At 36.3% G+C, this 19,950-nt stretch overlaps 1 protein-coding gene across 12 annotated transcripts in view; it reads right to left on the bottom strand.

Annotated features, from left to right (window-relative positions):
- Mast2 (microtubule associated serine/threonine kinase 2) overlaps nucleotides 1-19,950 on the bottom strand; it is a 181,613-nt gene that overhangs the window by 50,148 nt on the left and 111,515 nt on the right. For all 12 annotated transcript variants that reach the window (XM_046468728.2, XM_046468719.2, XM_046468724.2 and 9 more), the window contains one exon: nucleotides 4,982-5,073. In XM_046468728.2, the coding sequence (XP_046324684.1) occupies nucleotides 4,982-5,073 (92 nt within the window). The remainder of the gene's footprint in view (nucleotides 1-4,981; nucleotides 5,074-19,950) is intronic.

Raw genomic sequence — 19,950 nt, forward strand, 5'->3', positions numbered from 1 at the left:
GAGACAAAAACTCAAACTAACAACCAGATCTCAAGTGGAAACAGTTAGGGGTGGGCCCCTAGGTCTCAACTACAGATGTCCATTGCTACAGCAATAACAGAAAATTAACACAGAGGTTGTGGGAACCACACCTACAAGGGGGTCTCAATCCAGATAGCTCTAGGACACTTTGGCAAGTGAAGACTGTGCCCTAAAAAGGCCTACATATAAGAGTGGAATAGAAATCCTTTCTAATAGATACATAAAACCCAACTAGGAACATAAGAAATATAAAAAACCAAGGTAACACACCACCTCCTTAAGTTTATAATTCACCAGAAACTGACCCCAAAGATACTGAAGTAGATAAAATATCAGATAAAGAATTCAAAAGAATTATTATAAAAATGGGGGGAAAAAAGAAAGAAATATGGCTCCCTTTTCACTGAGCAGCCTCTGGATCAGCTAAGTTCAGTTTGCTTTTCTGATCTACAGGTTTTATTTATTTATTTATTTATTTATTTATTTATTTATTTATTTATGGTGCTGGGATTGAACCCAGGGCCTTGTGCTTGACAGGCAAGCACTCTACCAACTGAGCTATATCCCCAGCCCCTGATCTACAGGTTTTTTTCTCTCCAAATTTATCCACTGTGTGTTTCTCTCTACGTGTTAGCATTCCCTTCTGTGTTTATCCAGTGTTGCTGCTGCTGCCTTAACAGGCTTGGCTCCGACTAATTCTTGTTCTTTGTTCATTGGCTCAGAGCCTCTAAAGGACTCTGACTCTACAATATTGAATTTCAGTGAATTCCCTCTTACCCACCTCACTGAGAAGCAGTACTCCTGCTGTTTGAATCTTGAGCCATTAAATACCAGTAAAAGAAGCTAATTTGAAAAGGCAAAATACCGTATGATTTCAACTACATGATATGGAAAAGGCAAAATTATAGAGACAGTAAAAGGATTGATGGATGCCAGGGGTTAGAGGGAGAGAAGTATTAATTGGCAGAGAATAGATCAGTGAAGGCAGTGAAAATACTCTGTATGTTACTATAATGTTGAAAACATATCACTATACATTTGTCTAAATACACAGTTGTATATATAGGAACACATATAAAACATAAACACCACTAGTAAACCCTGATGTAAACTACTGACTATATCAATTATAACAAAAGTACCACTCTGGTGGGGGATATTAATAATGAGAAGCCTATATATGAGTGGGGGGGCACATGATATATCTCTGTACAGTCTTTAGTTTTGCTTACAGGAAGGAAGGAAGGGAAGGAGAAAGAAAGGAAGAACTAGAGATGTCGGGAGGTATGGCTCAGTTGTAGAGTACTTGCCAAACATGCATAAGGCCCTGGGTTTGAGCCTCAGAAACATTCATCAACCACAAAAACCAAACAAACAGACGGCTAAGTACCTACTGATTTGATCTTACTGAAGCTGAAAGCTGTTTATGCAGATATTTAATACTACATAGGCACTGAAATATATGGAATAATTAAAACCACTTTCAAATTAACAGACCTCATGTTATTCAACAGATTCAAGACTTAAGAGTGAAGTTAAAGTGCTCTATGTGCATAATATGAAATGAATTTCATTCTGACATCATGTATAACAAATTAGAATAAATAATTTAATTAAAATAAAAGAGAGAAAAAAGCTGTGTAAGCCCTAACGTTTGACTCAATAAAACTCCCCTCTTATAGAACAGAAATCTTATTCATTACTAACATTTTATTTGTTTACACAATATGTTGTTACATATAGGAACACATATAAAATATAAACACATGCTGGAGTAATAAGAATGGAAAATACAAGAGAATAGATTTAAATTCATTGTTCGTTTAAACCAATGTTCTCCTCCCAAGATTTTTCATTTAAAAGTTGTCAATTATTAGTGAAATAACATAAAGGACCAAAAGTATTTCTGGAGAAAAAAAAATCTTTCCTTTGGGTGTATGTCCTAACACACACTTCTCACAAAGGCTTTAGTCATATTGGGTCAGGGCCACCTGAATGACCTTATTTTAACTTAATTCCTTTCTAAAGATTCTATCTCTGAGGCTGGGGTTGTGGCTCAATGGTAGAGCGCTCACCTAGAACAGGCAGGGCCCGGGTTCAATCTTCAGCACCACATAAAAATAAAGGTATTGTGTTGTGTCCATCTATACCTAAAAAATAAATATTAAAAAAAAAAAAAAAGATTCGGGGCTGGAGATGTGGCTCAAGTGGTAACGCGCTCGCCTGGCATGCACGGGGCCCTGGGTTCGATCCTCAGCACCACATAAAATAAAATAAAGATGTTGTGTCCACCGAAAACTGAAAAATAAATATTAAAAAAAAAAAAAGATTCTATCTCCAAGTAGAGTCATATGCTTCGGTGTTGAGGTTAGAATTTAAACATAGGAATTTTATGTATACTTCTGACCCTAACAAAGCTTAAGCACATATGGAATTTTCTTAGAACAAAAGTGATCATTTGTTCATTTACTCAGTATTTTATTTATTTGTTTTCTCTTCCTTCCTGCTTCTCTCTCTCTCCCTTCCTTCCTTCTTTCCTTTATCCTTTATTTTTCTCTCTCTCCTTCCTTTCTTTTCTTCCTTCCTCCTTTCTTTCCTTTTACTTTAATATAGATATATGAGTAACATTATAATTTATCTGATTGAATTAAAAACGAGTGCTATTGGTCAATGGAACAGTTTCAGACAAAATATATTAACTTCTCGTGTTCAGTATTTTAAGTCAAATAAATGTCACTTGCAGCTCATTTAAGATTGAATACTACGTGCAGCACACACAGCTATGTACTTCCCTATGGGTTGATGTATTCAACAAACAGGGTAGCCTTATACAAGTTCCACTTTCATCAAAATTGTTGGTTACATTTTAAAAAGACACTTTTTTACTTAATTTCTAACTGTTTTTCTTTTGGAAATTGATTTGCAGAAACTTATTTATTTTTAATAACATTTTTATCTTTATATATGCTAGAAAAATCTTTATAGTTTATTTCTGATTTTTTAAGTTTGTCAAAAAGATTAAATTATATTAAATTTAATTTAATAAAAATTATATTAAATATGCAAATAAATTAAAAAAGAGTGAAGTTAAAGAGTCTCAGAATATCCTGTGGATGCAAATTTCAGGATGTATAAGATTTGAGAATATAATCTAATGTCAAATTTGATCTGTGAGGAACAATCAGTGCTGTCTTTCTCAATAGCTGGTTAAATATAGTCTAGAGCCATGTATTGGGTGTTTAATGTCAATTACTCCCCTCCCCTGGACTTTGTGCTGTTAATTGCTAAGATGACCCTAACTTTAATAAAGTTCTAAGCATGTGACACATGTTAACTCAAAAAAATGGAGTTACAGTCCATGGATCCAGGCAGACCGAAAAGGCCAGGTGATGTTCTCAATCAAAGTCACTTGAATAGGGAAGATTTAGTCATAAACTCTAACTGCCAGGAATCTAAATAAAGAGATAATCATCTCAGAGAGGAGCAGCCAGTAGTAATTACTGCCTAGTACTCACATTACAGTTGTGAAACTATGTACAAAGTCAGACAAGCTAAATTTATTTCTATATGTTGAAAAGGCCAGGTCAGATGCATGCTGAGTTTTTACAAATTACAAAAGCAGGAGAAACTATATGACCTAATCCAGTGTTTGAGATGAGACCTTTCTTCCAAGGACAAAGTTCAGTTTCAGAATCCCTAGATTCTCTGCGTCCTGACAACTAATCCATATGCATTCTTTCTTTCTCCCTTCAAAGACTCAGTAAACTATGAGCAAGAAGATAAACCCAAGAGAAAGAGACCTATCTTATTCAGCTTGATACCAACCTGTTTCACAACTTCAATATCCCCCTTTTATTGCCCAAAGAGAGGTTCTAGGTTTAGGACGACAGTACTCATGAATTACCAAATCTGGGCAGCAATCCCTGAACAGCTTCCTATGGGTCTAAGTCTGTTACATTTCCATTAACACCAGGTTTAGAATTTCTACTACAAACAGTGTGTAGCAAAGAACAATGTAGCAATACAGCAGTCCCTTTAACAAAGCTGGATCTGGCTCCCATGGGATATAAGAATATGTCTAGACCAAATACATCGCTAACTCCTCAAATGAAGTCTTTGCCTTTCCCTGGAAGTAGTAATGTGGCTGAGTTCATGTAAACCTCATCATTTTTATATATTCCTCCATCAGAGGCATGTAAATTGGTACTTACATTATCTGGAATGTATATTCCAGATGGAAGACAGTCTGAATGCATGAAGTCATGTGCTTCACTTCCAATATGTAAAATCAATTTGAAACAAATATTCCTTTTATTTTTGTTTCCTCCTAGTCTAACAGGGAGAAAGTTAACCAGATTCCTTTCTGTGAGCCTTGATCCTTGGGCATGGTAGGATGAAATGTTACTGGACCTTCATTACATGGCCCAAGATACTGGAGCCATAACATGGTAGAAAACACTGTATGGTGCTGAGGATCGAACCCAGGGCCTTACATTAATTTGACATTAGATTATATTCTCAAATCTTATACATTCTGAAATTTGCATCCATAAGATATTCTGAGACTCTTTAACCTCACTCTTTTTAAAAAATTATTTGCATATTTAATATAATTTTTATATATTAAATTTAATATAATTTAATATAATCTTTTTGACAAACTTAAAAAAATCAGGAATAAACTATAAAGATTTTTCTAGCATATATAAAGATATATCCTGGCCACTGACCAAGGATATACACGTGGCCCCCAAATATGTACAAGTCTAAAAGGAATGTTGAAAGGACAAGGGAAGAAGCTACTAAGAGTCAAAAGCAGACTGAACACATTCTTTTACAGAAAGAAAAAAAAACTCATAAACTCTTGTATGCTTCAATTAGTGATGTGACAATGTAATGTACTGAAGTGGCTTCTGTGGACACTGTTTCATCCAATCTTTCTTAACCTCCAAGCACTCACCTGTGTGGCCATGGAGTGGGGAGTGTGGTCGTGGTAGTGTAGGAGATGTGCTAGAAGTCACAATCAAGCTCTTGCGGTTACTTGTCCGACAACTGCAATGAAAGCAAAATGTCAGTTATAACAGGGACACCATGATCCCAGACACCTTGAGTAGCTATGGAGGAACAAAAGAGTGACACTAGCATATGGGCTGAGCAGTATACCATTTTAAATGGACTTAATCAGCAATTACTGCTTGTCCCAGTTATATTACATAATTTAGTGTGTTCCACCTTGCAATAAATTTTGTTGCTGCCTTGACTTTTGTCTTGCATTGCCATTGCGCTTTGCCAATGTTTTGGTTTGCTTCTTAAACAAACAAGAAGCTCTCTAAGGGTAACAACCATGTTTGAAATGATATCAAATGAAGAAAACCATGTGCACGCCTGTTATCCCAGCGGCTTGCAAGGCTGAGGTAGGAGAAGTGCAAGTTTGAAGCCAGCCTCAGCAATTTAGCGAGGCTGTAAGAAACCCTGTCTCAAAATAAAAAATAAAAAGGGCTAGAGATGTGGTTCAATGTGGCTCAGTGGTTAAGTGCCCCTGGGAGGGAGGGAGGGAGGGAAGGAAGGAAGGAAGGAAGGAAGGAAGGAAGAAAGGAAGAAAGGAAGGAAGGAAGGAAGGAAGGAAGGAAGGAAGGGAGGGAAAAAGGCAATTTTATTTAGAAAATAAACAGAAGTTAAAATATTTTGTTATCAAGACTTGGGGCTCAGTGGTAAGGAACTTGCCTAGCATGTGTAAGGGCCTGAGTTTAATCTCCAGCATGCAGAAATAAATAAATCTCCTATCTCACGAAATTAATGTTCTTGTCATAAGATACGGAAATATTAACTTAATCTATGGAATTTTAAATTATTATTTTTATAACAGCTTAATCAATAAAGTAAGTAATCTCATTTTATCATAAATTTCAGAACAGGCCTAGGTTTCTTCTACAAAACTGGTTTGTATCCCTCTAAAATCTGGAACAAGACAGGGATGCCCTCTCTCACCACTTCTATTCAACATAGTTCTTGAAACACTGGCCAGAGCAATTAGATAGGGAAAGAAATTAAAGGAATAACTATAGGAAAAGAAGAACTTAAACTAGCACTATTTGCTGACAATATGATTCTATATCTAGAAGACCCAAGAAACTTCTAGAACTAGTAAATGAATTCAGCAAAGTGGCAGGATATAAAATCAACTCCCATAAATCAAAGGCATTTCTGTATATCAGTGGCAAATCCTCTGAAAAGGAAATGAGGAAAACTACCCCATTCACAATATCCTCAAAAAATAAAAAATAAAATACTTGGGAATCAACCTAACAAAAGAGGTGAAAGATCTTTACAATGAAAACTACAGAATCCTAAAGAGAGAAATAAAAGAAGACCTTAGAAGATGGAAAGATCTACCTTGATCATGGATAGGCAGAATTAATATTATTAAAATGACCATACTACCAAAAGCATTATACAGGTTCAAAGCAATTCTGATCAAAATCCCAATGGCATTCCTCATAGAAATAGAAAAAGCAATCATGAAATTCATCTGGAAAAATAAGAGACCCAGAATAGCTAAAGCAATTCTAAGCAGGAAGAGTGAAACAGGTAGTATCGCTATACCAGACCTTAAGCTACTACAGAGTAATAGTAACAAAAACAGTATGGTACTGGCACCAAAACAGGCTAGTAGATCAATGGTACAGAATAGAGGACACAGAGACTAACCCACAAAAGTACAATTACCTTATATTAGACAAAGGTGCCAAAAGCATGCACTGGAGAAAGGATAGCATCTTCAACAAATGGTGCTGCGAAAACTGGAAATCCATACACAACAAAATGAAATTGAATCCCTATTTCTCACCATGCACAAAAGTTAACTCAAAATGGATCAAGGATCTAGGGATTAAACCAGAGACTCTGTGTCTAATAGAAAAAAAGTAGGCCCTAATCTCCATCACGTGAGGCTAGGCCCCAACTTCCTTAATAAGACACCTATAGCCCAAGAATTAAAACCAAGAATCAACAAATGGGATGGATTCAAACTAAAAAGTTTTTTTATCAGCAAGAGAAATAATATGTGAGGTAAATAGGGAGCCTTCATCCTGGGAACAAATTTTTACCCCTCACACATCAGATAGAGCTCTAATTTCTAGGGTAAACAAAGAACTCAAAAAGCTAAACACCAAAAAAACAAATAACCCAATCAACAAATGGGCCAAGGACCTGAACAGACACTTCTCAGAAGAGGATATACAATCAAGCAACAAATATACCAAAAAATACTCATCATCTCTAGCAATCAGAGAAATGCAACTTAAAACTACTCTAAGATACCATCTCACTCCAGTAAGAATGGCAGCCATGATGAAGACAAAGAACAATAAGTGCTGGCAAGGATGCGGGGGAAAAGATACACTCATACACCGCTGGTGGGACTGCAAATTGATGCAGCCAATATGGAAAACAGTATGGAGATCCCTTGGTAAGCTGGGAATGGAACCACCATTTGACCCAGCTATTCCTCTTCTCGGACTATACCCAAAGGACCTAAAAACAGCATACTACAGGGACATAGTCACATCAATATTTATAGCAGCACAGTTCACAATAGCTAGACTGTGGAGCCAACCTAGATGCCCTTCAATGGATGAATGGATAAAAAAAATGTGGCATATATACACAATGGAATATTACTCAGCACTAAAAAAATAATAAGATCATGCCATTTGCAGGGAAATGGATGGCATTAGAGCAGATTATGCTAAGTGAAGTTAGCCAATCCCTAAAAAACAAATGCCGAATGTCTTCTCTGATATAAGGGGGGTGACTCAAAATGGGATAGGGAGAAAGAGCAGGGTAAGAAGATTACCTCTACATAAGGAAGAGGAGTGGGAAAGAAAGGGAGGGAGAAGGGGAATTGCATGGATGGTGGAAGGAGACCCTCATCGTTATACAAAACACATGCATGAAGATGTGAGAGAAAAAAAGAGAGGATAGCATTACCTTAGATTAGGTAGAGAGAAGTGATTGGAAGGGAGGGGAGGAAAGGAGATGGGGGGATAGGAAGGATAGTAGAATGAAACAGACATTAATATTACTGTGTGTATATATGTGACTATATATTGACCAATATGTAAATCTTGACCTTTATTATATTTTTAAATTAGTTCTAATTAGTTATACATGATAGTAGAATGCATTTGGAAATATCAAAAATAAATAGATTATAACATCTCATTCTTCTGGTTGTACATGATATAGAGTTACACAGGTCATGTAATCATATATGCACACAGGGTAGTCTTTATCTTATGTAAACTTATCATTTGACAAACATAACTCCTTTCTTTAAAATTCATATTCTACCCATATAAAAACATCACAAACGATAGACAGAATATTTCTAGTAACCAGGAAAGTTCCCTGTGCCTCTTTCCACTCACCGCCCACACCTCCCAACCCCAACCACTTTCTTTTATTACCATGTCATAATTTTGTTTGCTGTTGGATTTCATATAAATGCAATTATATACTGTATGCCTGGCTTCTTTCGTTCCTAAAGTCTGTGTGATTCTTCATGAGACTCTTTTTTATTTAGTTTCAAGACAAGGTGCTTTCCTAGGTTTCCTTTTCTCTCAGTAGCAGTTCATTTTTCATTTTCTTTTCCTGCTTCCTTCTCTTCTTGACTGCTAAATGACTTGATGCTATGGGGGCTCAGGTCTGAAATATAATTTCTTCTTTTCTTAACACTCACTCCCTGAATGACGAGGTGTTTTTTTGTTTGTTTGTTTTGTTTTTGTTTTTTTGGTTTCATAACTTTCAAAACCATGTGGATGCTGATGATATTCAGCATTTCATTGCTAGCTCTTTGCTCTTTCTTTAGTGCAAAATTCATATCCAAGTGCCTTCTTGACATTTCCACCTGGATGTGTAAAAGGCATCTCAAGTAACATTTCCAAAATAGAACTCCTGAATTTCCTCTAATACCTGCTACTCTTCCCTGCCTTGTATCTCTCTCATGACATGATATCACCTTCATCCTAATGCTCTGGTAAACCCCACATATCTTCACTGATTCTTGTCTTTTTCTGAAACCCACATCCAAAACAAGCAGCAATTTCTGTTGCTTCAAAATATATCCTGAGTCTAGGGGTTGGGTTGTGGCTCAGTGGTAGAGCACTCATCTAGCAAGTATGAAGCACTGGGTTTGATCCTCAACTCTACATAAAAATAAATAAATCAAATAAAGGTAATATATATATATATCCTGAGACTAAACAATTCTCATTACCTCCATCCCTGTTACTACCCCAGCCTGTAGAGCATTTGTGAATGGAATGATCTTTCTCTTTCCACTCATCTCTTATTTGAATAAAGTGAAATCACTTTCTCATTGGTATTCCTGTTTTCTCTCTTGTCCCTCTACTATCTAGTAAACCAAAGAAAAACCTGAAAAATATTTGGACACCAGGAAATAAGCAATGCAGAAGGGAGACTGCTAAGAGAAGGGAATCAAGGCAAGTCTCATGATTACTTAGGCTTATTATCTGGAGCAACTTTCCAGCAACAGCACAGGGAGGAATAACCCTACATATAGAGCCTCATGATCTCTCTAAGCTAAAGAGACTAGAGTTGAGAATCCAGGGAGGCCAAAGCAACTAGGAATTTCAGGACAGAATGCCAAAGAAAAGAAATCTATAGCAAATGGAAAGTGACACAGTAAGCTCTGGAGATCTGCACAGGGTTTCCCTAAAGTTTTATGCTGAGTACTAATCAATGCTAGGGGAAGAAACACCCAGGGAAAGGAACTGGTGAAACACTCCCTCCTGGTGCTCACACTAGGCTGGGACTAGACAAAGGTGAAACCTTATGATTCAGAGGATATTGGGTAGCGTACTCAGAAGTATTTTCTTTTTTTTTTAAAGATAGAGAATTTTTTTTAATATTTATTTTTTAGTTTTCGGCAGACACAACATCTTGTTTGTATGTGGTGCTGAGGATCGAACCCCGGCCGCATGCATGCCAGGCGAGAGCGCTACCGCTTGAGCCACCTCCCCAGCCCCTCAGAAGTATTTTCTTAGAAGCAAGGAAAAATTACCCCAAATGCTGTGCTGGACCCACAGAAGCTAGCTTGAAAGTAATCCTCAAAAACATCGAACTATTTCCAAGAAACATAACTGTAAGCCAGAAGAAAGTTTGAAAGGAATACAAAAATATGCAGCATACAAGGTAAAATTCAATTTTGCTATATAATACAAACCTATGAGGCATGAAAAAAAGTAGAAAAATAGGATCCAAAGTTGGGGGAAGATTAATAAACTGAGAGAATACAGATGATAGAATTAGTAGGAAGAACATCAAAGTCATTACTATATCCATGTTTTCAGATAGAGATGAAAATTAAATTGGATGGCATTAACAGGAGATTAGACACTATAGAAGCAAAGATTAGTCAACTTGAAGAAACAGCAAGAGAAAATATCTGAAATAAAACTCATAAAGGAATTTTTAAATGGAAAGAATATTTTTTGGTAATAGCCATACTAACAGGAATGAGGTGATATCTAAGTTTTTATTTGCATTACCCTGATGACTAACCATATTGAATACCTTTTCATATCACTTTTGGGTATTTTTTATGCCTTCTTTGAGAAATGTCTTTTCAGGTCTTTTGCCTATTTTTAAGTTGAGTTGTTTGAGTTCTTTAGAAATTTTGGATTAGCCCCTTATCAGATATACAGTTTGCAAATATTTTTTTTTTAATTTATAGTTGTAGATGGACAACATGCCTTTATTTTATTTATTTATTTTTTATGTGGTGCTAAGGATCAAACCTAGTGCCTCACACATGCTAGGCAAGTGCTCTGCTACTGAGCTACAGTCCAAGCCCTGCAAATATATTTTTCTTAATATCTTTATTTATTTTTATGTAGCGCTGAGGACTGAACCCAGTGCCTCACATGTGCAAGGCAGGCACTCTACTATTGAGCTACAGCCCCAGCCCCCTACAAATATTTTTTCCCAGTCTGTAGGATACTGTTTCATTGTGTTGAGTATTTCCTCTACTATGCAGAAGCTTTTTAATTTAATGTAATCCCATTTATTTAGTTTTTCTTTTGTGGTCTGAGCTTTGGTGTGTTATCCAAAAAGTCACCGCAAAGCCAATTTTTTTCATATATATTTGTTAATACCTTTAATTTTATTTATTTATATGTGTTACTGAGGATCAAACCCAGTGCCCCACACACTTCAGGTGAGTGCTCTACCACTGAGCCACAATCCCAGCCCCACTGCAAAGCCAATTTATAGGAGCTTTCCCACTATGTTCTCTTCTATGAAGTCTATGTGTTCTGGCTACATATTTAGGAGTTTTATTCATTTTGAGATGATTTTTGAATAATGGTATAAGACAGAGGCCAATTTCACTCTTTGGCATGTCAAAATTCAGTTCTTCCCACATTACTTATTAAAGACAAAAAAAAAATGTTTTCAAGGGTATGGAGAAAAGGGCACTCTAGGATACTAGTAGGAATGTAGACTGAACAGTCATCATGGAAAACAGTATGGAAGTTTCTAAACCAATTAAAATGTATCTACCATTTGACCCAACACTCCCTCCTAGCATATAGCCAAAGGAAATTAAATTACCACCTCATTCTCAATTCCTGCAGTTCCATGTCCATTGTATCATTATTCCCAGTATCTAAGTGTACATACATACAATGGAATAATATTCAGCCCTAAAAAAAGAATGAGATCTTGCTATTTATTATAACATGGATGAGCATGGAGGACATTATATTAAGTGAAAAAAGTCAGACACATGAAGAAAAATATTGCATGATCTCACTTATATGTGGAATCTGGAAAAAAAAAAAAACAGATATTGGGCTGGGATCATAGCTCAGTGGTAGAATACTTGCCTAGCATGTGTGAGGCACTAGGTTTGATCCTCAGAACCACATAAAAATAAATAAATAAAATAAAGGTATTGTGTCCATCAAAGAAAGGAAGGAAGGAAGGAAGACAAAAAGAAAGAAAGAATGGATGGACACAGCAATGAACACAACATTACAACAGTAAGGATGAGATGGGATAGGGGAAGGAAATCAAGAAATGTAGATCAGAGAATACAAAGTAGCAGATGTGTAGGATGATTAAATCTAGAGATCTAATGTACAGCATGAGGATTATATATAATAAAACTGTACTATATATGGGATTTATATTAAATGAGTAGATTTTAGCTGCTCTTGCTGCACAAAAAAAAAAAAAAAAGACAACAAACAATGGGTAACCATGTGAAATGGTGGATATGTTAATTTGCTTGACAAAAAGTTACCTTTTTACTATTTTTTTATGTATTCTTATAACATCATATTGTATATCTTAAATATGCATAATAAAAATGTTGAAAAGAAAGAGAATTAGTGAGCTGTGGAACAACTTTAAGCAGACACTATTTGTAATCAGAAATTAGAATCCTTGAAAGAGAATAGGAAAAGACAAAAGATCAGGGTTTTTGTTTGTTTGTTTGTTTTTAAAGAAATAGTTGCCCAAAGATTTCCAATTTAATGACAACTAAAACCCGCAAATCCCAGAGGCTTAATAAACCTTAAGTACAAGACATATGAAGAAAAGTAAGCCAAAGCACATCATAATCAAGTTTCTTAAAACCAGTAATAGAGAGAAAATCTTAAGAGCAAACAGAAAAATTACATATCACAGAAGAAACAAAGAAAATGACATTACTTTTTTTGAAAAAAAAAAATGCAAGACAGAAGACAATGAAATTCACTTAAGTATTGAACCTAGACTTCAATACCAAGCAAAAATATCTTTGAAAATCACAGTCAAAATAAAGACTTTTCCAGACACACAAAAGCTCTAATAATTCATTATCAGTAGGCCACCATCACCAGAAACCCTTTAGAAGAAAATGATACCAGGTGGAAATCTGGAAATCTTTCCTTGGATACAAAGGAAGGAAAGGCACCAGAAATGGTAAATATGTGCATAAATAGAAATTTCTTGGGGTTTTGTTTTGTTTTTGTAGTACGAGGGACTGAACCCATAGCCTCACACAAGTTAGGCAAGTGCTCCACCACTGAGTTACATCCCTAGCCCTTTGTTTGTTTTCCTTTTAAATTTTATTTTGAGTTAGAGTTTCCTAAATTGCCTGGACTGGCCTTGAACTTGCTATCCTCCTGCCTCAACTCCTGAGTAGTGAGGATTACAGGTTTTGTTTTTACTTTTTAATTCTTTTTAAAGTAGGGCTGAGGATGTAGCTCAGTGATAGAACACTTGCTTGCATACATGAGCCACTGGGTTCAATCCCTAGTACCACAAAAATTTTATAACAAACAAACAAACAACTCTTGAAAGGGTAATTTTGCAGGTGCAGTGATAGTGCACACCCACACCTCTAGACCCAGATACTTGAGAGGCTGAGGCAGGAGGATTTCAAATTCAAGGCCAATCTTAATCTCAAAATAAGAATAAAAAAGGACTGGGGACACAGGCTCAGTGGTAGAGCACCCCTGGGTTAAATCCCCAGTACCACATAGAAAAATAAGTTTTTAAAGTATAATTAATTTTTTTAAAAAATATAATTTACTGGGTTGGGGCTGTAGCTCAGTGGTAGAGTGCCTGCCTCACACATGTGAGACACTGGGTTCGATCCTCAGCACCACATAAAAATAAAGATATTGTTGTGTCCATCTACAACTAAAAAAAATACAAAAAAGGATGCAGTTTCATATATATATATAAAAACTTACTATGGAGTTTATAGCACCAAGCCTGGGAGGAAAGAAATGGAAGTATGCTGTTTAAAGCTCTTATATTAAATATACGAAGTATGGTATTAATTGAAGGTAATCTGTGGGAAGTTAAAATTTTATCATAAATTAAAGCAACTACTGAAAAAAGAAGAAAAATATAGTTAATCCAATAAAGGAAATAAAGTGAAATCATTAAAAACGGTCCAAGAAATCAGAAAAAGAAAAGAACAAATATAGTTGGGCTAAATAGAAACCAAATAGCAAGATAATAGATGTAAACCCTTAAAAGATATTCCTTTTAAAAAAATATTAATGCGGCTCAAGAGTTGGTAGCTTCCTCCTATTACACAGTAATAGACATTTGTCATATCTTACCAGATCTTTAGTATCTCGGATTTATCAGACATCTGGTAAAATATGACAAATGTCTATTACTGTGTAGTCACTATGTAATGACTAGGTGGGGACAGAACTGGACCATGTTAAGTGGTTTACTGTATTCCTAATCACACCAATAACTGCATTAAATACAAATGTTCTAAATATAGGCAATTAAGATAAAGATTATGAGATTGAACAAAATAATGGGACATAACTGTGGTTTTTTATTATTTGTGACAGCCAAACATCAAAAACCACTCCAAATGTACGTGGACAAGTAAATAATAAACAAATCATTGTACACAAACCATTCCACACAATGTAATACCACTTATCAATATCAAGGAATAAACTACTGATTTCATTCAACAGATGAATCTCAAAAATAGTTATGCCGAAATCAAGAAAGCCATGAAGAAAAGAGTATATATCGTATGATTTCACTTACACAAAATTCTAGAAAATGCTAACTAATCTGTAGTGACAGACTAGTAGTTGCCTAAACAGAGGCGGGAATGGATTTTAAAGTCTGAGGGAACATTTGAGAGTTATAGACATGTTTATATAATCTTTATGCTCGTTATCAAAATCATATGCTTAATGACTGTCATTGTTTTGGAAATGTATATGTATGCCAAAACTCATCAGACTATATAGTTAAAACATGTATAGTCTACTAGGGTTCAATCATACCTCAATAAAACTACAATTTTTTACCTTTTTATTAAGTAATATCATGTCACTTTTCCACTTAGAATTCTCCCAATCTCACTCAGTAAAACACAGCTCTCGTGATGTTCTTCAAGGTGTTGTCATATGGTCTGGGTCTCTGCCACCCCTCCCGCTGTAGCTCACTTTCCAGCCACACTGGGCTCACTTTTCTTGGAACAAGCCTTTCTGTCTAGAGCCTTACAACTGATGTTCCCTTTGCTTAGAATGTTTCCATCAGAGAGCCTCAGGGCCTGGTCCCTCAAGTCCTTTAGGTCTTTTTTTTTTCTTTTTTTAATATTTATTTTTTAGTTCTCTGTGGACACAACATCTTTGTTTGTATGTGGTGCTGAGGATCGAACCTGGGCCGCACACATGCCAGGCGAGCGTACTACCAACTTGAGCCACATTCCCAGCCCTCCTTTAGGTCTTTGCTCAAGTGTGATTTCAGAGACTTCCCCCCTCTGATCATTTTATTTAAAACTGTAACTCTTCCTCAAACATGCCCCCCCATCCTGATATATTTATCTCCGCAGTATTTGCCATCATCTAACACGCTATGTATCTTACACTTTCATTTTGTTGTCTCTCTTCCCATTACAATCTGAACTCTATTAAGGCAGGGACTTCTGTTTAATGTGTTGACTGTTGTGTTCCCAATGATTACAACACTGCCTGGCACATGGTGGGCTCCTGATAAATATCTGTCACAAGGATTAAAATAAAGAAGATACCTGGCACATATAAGGCATATCAAACTATTATATTCTAAACTCATTGTGTATGAAAGTGTAAATCCCTTAAAACTTCAAGGATAGACAATTGATTCCAACTTCATTTGCCACGATCTTATTAAAACTTTAAAATAAATTAAAATAAATTGGAGATACTAAAGATCATATTTCTAGTTCACATGCCTCATGAAGGTACACATAATCTCACTTGGCAAATTTGTGACAGCTGCTCTGGGAAGGGGGAAAAAAAGGTCAGACACTCTGGTACAGATGCCATGACTCAGCTGAGATCCAAAACAAGGAACTGGCTAATGCATTTCAATGGGCTCTGGTCATTTTCTCAGGATCCTAAAAGATGAAGGTTAAGCCTTCATTCATTCATCATAGGAAGATAAAAGTACTGGGTGAGTGTCCAGTCAGGGAGGTAACCTGGAAGTCCCTGAGCTAATGCTCTGCTATCAATTGCAAAGATTTGGTTTTTCAGAGTGAGGCCTTACATTTTATCTCTTCTTTCAGGTCTCTCCATGGCCACCTCAGTGAATAGTGGGAGTAAGGGCTGAAGCACACTGTACAATCTCTGCACTGCTGAACTGATATAATAAGGACTTAAAAGCTGCTTTTGCTAAAAGCACTGACTCTTCACTTGGGCATGCAGGTACCCAAATGGGTAGTTAAATTTAGCTTGGCATCTCTGTCTCCTTTTGCTATCTTATCTTAACCCATTAAGTCCCAAAATTTCAAAGTTACCATAAGGGGTATAAATATTCTGCAATTTAAGTTTCCATATGTGTTCCATATATGATATGATGGAACAAAATGGATTGTACTTTTAGATCAGGCTCAACTTTGCACATAGGGAGGTTAATCATTATTAAGTTGGTAATACAAGGTAGATTAGTCCTAAATTAACCTAATCACTCTCCTCCCCATTCAAGGCTGAAGGTAGGAAGATAAGAGCAACTAAGATGTTTTCAAGATTATAGGGACATCATAATAAACAGGTTATCAACCACCAGCTTTTTTCTCCCATATTTTCTGTTGGTGCATTACAGTTGTTCATAACTGTACAGTTGTACAAACTGCGGGATTTGTTGTTACATATTCATATATGCACATGACATAAATTTGGCCAATAACATTACCTTGTATTTCCCCATTCCCTCCCCTCTCCTCTCTCCCTGGGCCCTTTCCTCTACTCCACTGATTTCCCTTTGATTTTCATGAGACTTCCACACACACCTTTCTTGTCCTTTTTCCTTTATAGCTTCCACATAAGAGATAAAACACGTGACCCTTGACCTTCTGAGTTTGGCTTATTTTGCTTAACATAATGGTCTTCAGTTACATCAATTTTCCTTCAAGTGACATCATTTCATTCTTCTTTATGGATGATTAAAACTCTACTGTGTATGTGTGTGTGTGTGTGTGTATATATATATATCCCATTCACTAATTCACCCCACTGATACCTAGGCTGGTACCATAGATTGGCTATTGTGAATTGTACTGCTATAAACATGGATATGCATATATCATTACGGTATGCTGACTTTAATGTTTAGAATAAATACCAAAAGCCTAGTCTTTTGAGGAACCTCCATACTGATTTCCAGAGTGATTATACTAACTTACAATCCTGCTACCAGTATAAAAGTTGCTTTTCTTCTATATTCTCTCCAGCATTTATTATTGTTTGTATTCTTGATGTCTGCCATTCTAACTGGAGTGAGGTGACATCTCAGTGTACTTTTAATTTGCATTTCTCTCATTGTTTCCTTTGTTGTACAGAAGCTTTTTAATTTGATGCCATCCCACTTTTTTAACTCTTGGCATTATTTCCTGAGGTTTACGGGTTCTATTGAGAAAGCTGGTGCCTGAACCTATATGCTGGAATGTCAAACCTACATTTTCTTCTAGGAGTTGATAGTTTCTGATCTAATTTCTAGGTCTTTGGTCCATTTTGATTTGACTTTTATGCAGGGGGTGTAATGAGAGGCTAGTCTCATTCTTCTACATGTAGATAACCAGTTTTCCCATTCTTCTACATGTGGATAACCAGCATCATTTGTTAAAAAGGCTGTCCTGTCCTTTCTCTAATGTATGTTTTGGGCACCTTTGTCAATGACTGTATCTGTGTGGGTTTGTCTCTGTGTCTTCCGTTTTAATCTCACTGGTCTATGTGTCTTGCTTTTTTTGGTTGTTGTTGTTGTTTTTGTCAGCAAAGTGCAGTTTTTATTACTATAGCTCTGTAGTTAGATAGCTGAAGTCAGGCATTGTGATGCCTCCAGCTGCTTTTTTGGCTTAGAATTGCTTTGACTATTCTGAGTCTTTTATTTCTCCAAATGAATTTTAGGACTGTTTTTTCTAGTTCTGTGAAGAATATCATTGGTATTTTGATGGGGATGGCATTGAATCTGTATCTGTATACTGCTTTGGGAGTATGGCCATTTTATCTATATTAATCATGCCTACTAATGAACATAGGAGGTCTTTCCATCTTCTTATGTCTCTTCAATTTCTTTCTTCAGTATTCTATAATTTTTTTTAATATTTATTTTTTAGGTGTAAATGGACACAACACAATGCCTTTATTTTTATGTGGTGCTGAGGATAGAACCCAGGTCCCACCCATGCTAGGCGAGTACTCTACCAATGAGCCACAACCCCAGCCCTATTATATAGTTTTCATTGAAGAGATCTTACACCTACTTTTCAACTACTTACTTTCAAAGGTCCTGTTCTAGACCACCAAAGTAGCACCTGAAAGACTTCAGTCATCTCCCTAAATAAAAGGAGATCTCAATCATAGTCCTAACTAATCCCATTTGTCATTCTAACCTGTTTTCTCTCAGAGTTCTCTCTCTTTTCCAGCTTATCTCAACTTCCAGGAACATGGAGCCTTGTAGGCAATCCTTTCCCAGGTGTCAAGACACCAGAAGAATCAGACCTGAGATAATGATCAACCAAACTAGTATATCCAAGACTGTTTGACTATGCATGCTTCTTGCTCCACAACCCACTCACTTTTGTTTCTTCCCAATATAACCCCAAGAATATTGTTAGCACCTCTGAGAGATTTGCAGGCACTAGATTGCTATTTTTCTTCCTGGTGTGGCCATAGTGAGTATAAATTCCTGCTTTTGCCATGTGTCTCCTGCTTGTTCAAATCTGGTGAGTGGCAGAGCCTGGTTCATTGGAAAGCCTAAAGTTGGGTCTCTGGCCTAGGATTACAGTAACTACATGGCCATATTTGGAGATTATGTGGTTCTCAGTTTTAAAATATCCTTTAACTAGCTATCCAATAACTAAAAGGCACTTTACAAAATCGGATCCCTGCAAAAGCTGCCATAAATTTACTTATGAAGCCCACTTCCCAGCTTGAAGCAACATAGGGCATTAAGCAGGATGCCTGGTTGTAGATCTCTCAGTCCCCTCCAACTTCCCAACCTAGAGATCTAGCTGTTCCTAGGAACTTGAGCACTGGTTAATTCCTTTTATAATTTAGAATGAAGAAAAGATGACTTCTGTCTCATTAAGTGTAAACAAGATAGAGAAAAACCTGGAGCCATTTAAGGTCAAGCACTTCCAGATATTATTTTATAGTAATATCCAAATTATGTTCCCATTAAGACTGAGAGGCCAGTATGGGAGAATACATGCTTTCTTGCCAGACAAGGGAGATATTATTACTTACCCATTATATTATTATTATTTATCTCTTGCTTGGTTTTATCCTTCCAACCAATCTCTCTGGTTTACCCTTATCCCTAACCCTAGTCTATTCTTAACACTGTGATCTTTTTAAAGGATAAATCGTATGATTTCACTCCTCTGCTAATTTCCTTTTTTAAAAAAAAAATTAAATTGTAGATGGACACAAAACTTTTATTTATTTATTTTTATATGGTGCTGAAGAGCTAATCCAGTGCCTCATACATGCGAAGCATACTCCCTGCCACTGAACTACAACCACAGGCCCTACTCTGCTAATTTCACATCTAGCTACAAAGACCCCCATCTTAATTTCCTCCCTTTACTGGGTCCTTCCCCCAGCTATTTAATGGCAAAAATTTCCTCCAAGACTTCACTCAAATGTCACATTCCCAATTTCCCTATAATACTGATCTTCTCCCCTAACCCCCTTTTCTCTACCTTTTCCCCCAGTAGCACTTATGACCTTATACTATACAAATTGATGAATTTATTATGATTAGTGACTATTTCTTCCCTAGAGGAAGGTCTAGGAGATATTCCAGTCATCTAGAGATACTACCTAGAGAGTACAGTAGGTTCTCAGTGTTGTTGATCAAATGGATACATTTCTATAGAGGTAAATT

The sequence above is a fragment of the Marmota monax genome, unplaced genomic scaffold, assembly GCF_021218885.2.
Source record: "Marmota monax isolate L192 unplaced genomic scaffold, Marmota_monax_Labrador192_F-V1.1 WCK01_AAM20220418_F8-fsc00008, whole genome shotgun sequence".
NCBI classification, from domain to species: Eukaryota; Metazoa; Chordata; class Mammalia; order Rodentia; family Sciuridae; genus Marmota; species Marmota monax.